General features: G+C 36.3%; 1 protein-coding gene across 1 annotated transcript; it reads right to left on the bottom strand.

The window, feature by feature from the left end:
- Positions 1–666: 666 nt before the first annotated feature.
- On the bottom strand, positions 667–2,141 carry LOC147294449 (GDSL esterase/lipase At4g16230-like). The gene is made up of 5 exons (XM_086231194.1): positions 1,886–2,141; positions 1,667–1,797; positions 1,324–1,569; positions 976–1,231; positions 667–896 (listed from the first exon to the last, which is right to left on the bottom strand). The coding sequence occupies exons 1-5, from the start codon at positions 2,139–2,141 to the stop codon at positions 667–669; spliced, it is 1,119 nt and encodes a 372-aa protein (XP_086087320.1).
- Positions 2,142–2,352: the final 211 nt, after the last annotated feature.

Genomic DNA, 2,352 nt, shown 5'->3' with positions numbered 1-2,352 from the left:
TGTCGTACAGTCACAAGTAAATCTGAAGTTGAGACTACATTAGTCGAATTTCAAGACAATATAAAAGCCGCAAGGGCAATTTTGTCAAAACTTTATAAATTTTAACTAAGAGGCCAAATGGATATAAGTGAAAGGATAAAAATGTCAAATGGAAAGACTCAAATCAAAGAGGCCAACATTTTTGTGACCTAATTTAAAAAACTACATTTAAATTTAGTAGTCCAATTGAAATATTATATGGTTTCCATGTTATTCTAAAAAATTATTAAAATTTGATATTTAATAATAATTTTCTATTGTTAAAATCGGTGCATTTTCAAGTTGTTTTTTATTTTTTTTGGGTAAAAAAAATTTGAAGTTCAAAGTTCAAACATGAAACCGAACAAGTCGCTCCACATACTGTATGTCTCAAGTGGTGAAATTGAAGTCATGTTTCAAGTTCGGTAATGAAAAGTAATCATTTTGTAGTGCAGGATGCAAATAGGGGATTGATGCGATAAATTAACCCCATGCACATTTGTTGGAAAAGTTGGTGAAAATTAATGAGAAGAACAGATCCAGTTTGTAATGCAACAATCTGATACTGAATGATCCAGATGTTTTATTTGATAAAGAAGGTTTTATTTCATAGAACATGATTTGAGTGCTGGTGATGCAGCCAACAGATCAAGAAGATTGTTGGATGAGTTGGAGAACATTGATGGGTGAGATATCATTGGAGTCACCGTACAAGAGACGCCTTGCTACGATTACATTAACAGCATCAGTAGGATGGAAAGCGTCCCAGAACACATACTTGGATCTGTCATTACAAACTCTGGATCCAGTAACACATGCGATTAGACCCCCAAACCTCCCAGCAATTTGGCAGCATGCAGTATTTGCATTTTCAAAACCTGTTCATCACAAAACAAAATGAGTGTCAATATTACAGAATAAGCCGATTGAGAGTAAAAGTTCATAGCTTTCTCTCACCATATGATATGTAGTTCTGAAGGATATCATTTACAATGTGATAAGCATCTGCATAAACAAATTTTGAACCCTTAAGTTTGTTGTTGAGCTCTGTTACAAGGGGCTTCAAACCGGTGTTGAATAACCTCGCCAACTCATTTGGAAACTCAACACAGCCATCTCCTAAACTTGGATTTCCATCCCTCTGAGAGGGTATGCATCCAATAGGTCCTACATTTGTCACAACAAACTTCCTTGCACCCAAATTGTAGAGTCTCTGAAAACATTGTATATGAATCTGCTATTAATAAGACTAGTAATGCTGAACAATCAAATAGTATTGAGTTACAAAAGACAAAATTCTCTTACTGTCAATTGTAGTCTGTATCTTGAAATCAAAGTGTCCACAAACATTTCTGGAGGTATCAACTTCTGCTCAATAGCTGACTCAACAGGCGTCAAGTAGTTGTTAATGAAGTCATTCGCGCCAATTGCCATGGAGAATAAAGCCTTTCTCAATAGCTGTGTAGCTGCAGGAAGACCAATGCTTGAGATAATGTCCTGCCTGGTATTTGCAAAGTTATCTATCTGTGCATCCAAGTTTATTCTACCAACCTATCAATAACATAAGATTTTTCATCACATTAACACATATAACATCAATTACATAAGCATCAAAAAACTTTATTGAGTATAGCACAAGTAGCCTTACATATGTCCATCCTGTTTCATTGAGAATCCCACCTGCACCTGAAGCATAATTGACACCCTGCAGAATTTCTGGTCCAGTTGTTGTGGGAGACATGTAAGGAGGAGTGAACTCTTTAAAACCCAGACGCTGACCTGTTGATCATGAGACTGAAAATTAGCCAGCCTTTTGTTAAAAGCATGAAGAGCCAGAACCAAACAGAGGAAAATGTAGAGAACCTGCCTATAATGTCAACAATGGTTCTTCCATTTGTGAATCTTCCTGTTGGCTTCCCAAAATCAATTCCATTGGGAGGAAAATTAGCCCTGGACAGTGTTCTAATGTAGTTGTTGTTTCCCACATCAACCAGAGAATCCCCAAACACAAAATTAGCTGGAACATCTTTTGCCAAGCAGACTCTCCACAGTACAAAAATTGTTGATAACTGGAAGACAATGCCTAGGTTGATGACTGCTCTATCAGCTGATAGCCCACCCATTACAAAGAATGTAAAGGAAACAATATAAAATTTGTATGGCAAGGGGAGCTATAGTATATATAAGGCTTATTCGTACAAATGGCTCCTGATTATAAAGTTTTTTTTTTCACTTTGCCCTAAGGGTGTGCAAAAATACCAAAAAACCGAGTTACGAACCGAACGGATTGGTTTGGTCTGATTTTTTTTTTCGTATAACAATAAAACAGAACCA

The sequence above is a fragment of the Dryas octopetala genome, chromosome 2 (assembly GCF_963921425.1).
Source record: "Dryas octopetala chromosome 2, drDryOcto1.1, whole genome shotgun sequence".
Classification (NCBI taxonomy): Eukaryota; Viridiplantae; Streptophyta; class Magnoliopsida; order Rosales; family Rosaceae; genus Dryas; species Dryas octopetala.
Note: the sequence above shows the minus strand (reverse complement) of the source record. Positions and strands in the feature narration are given on the sequence as shown.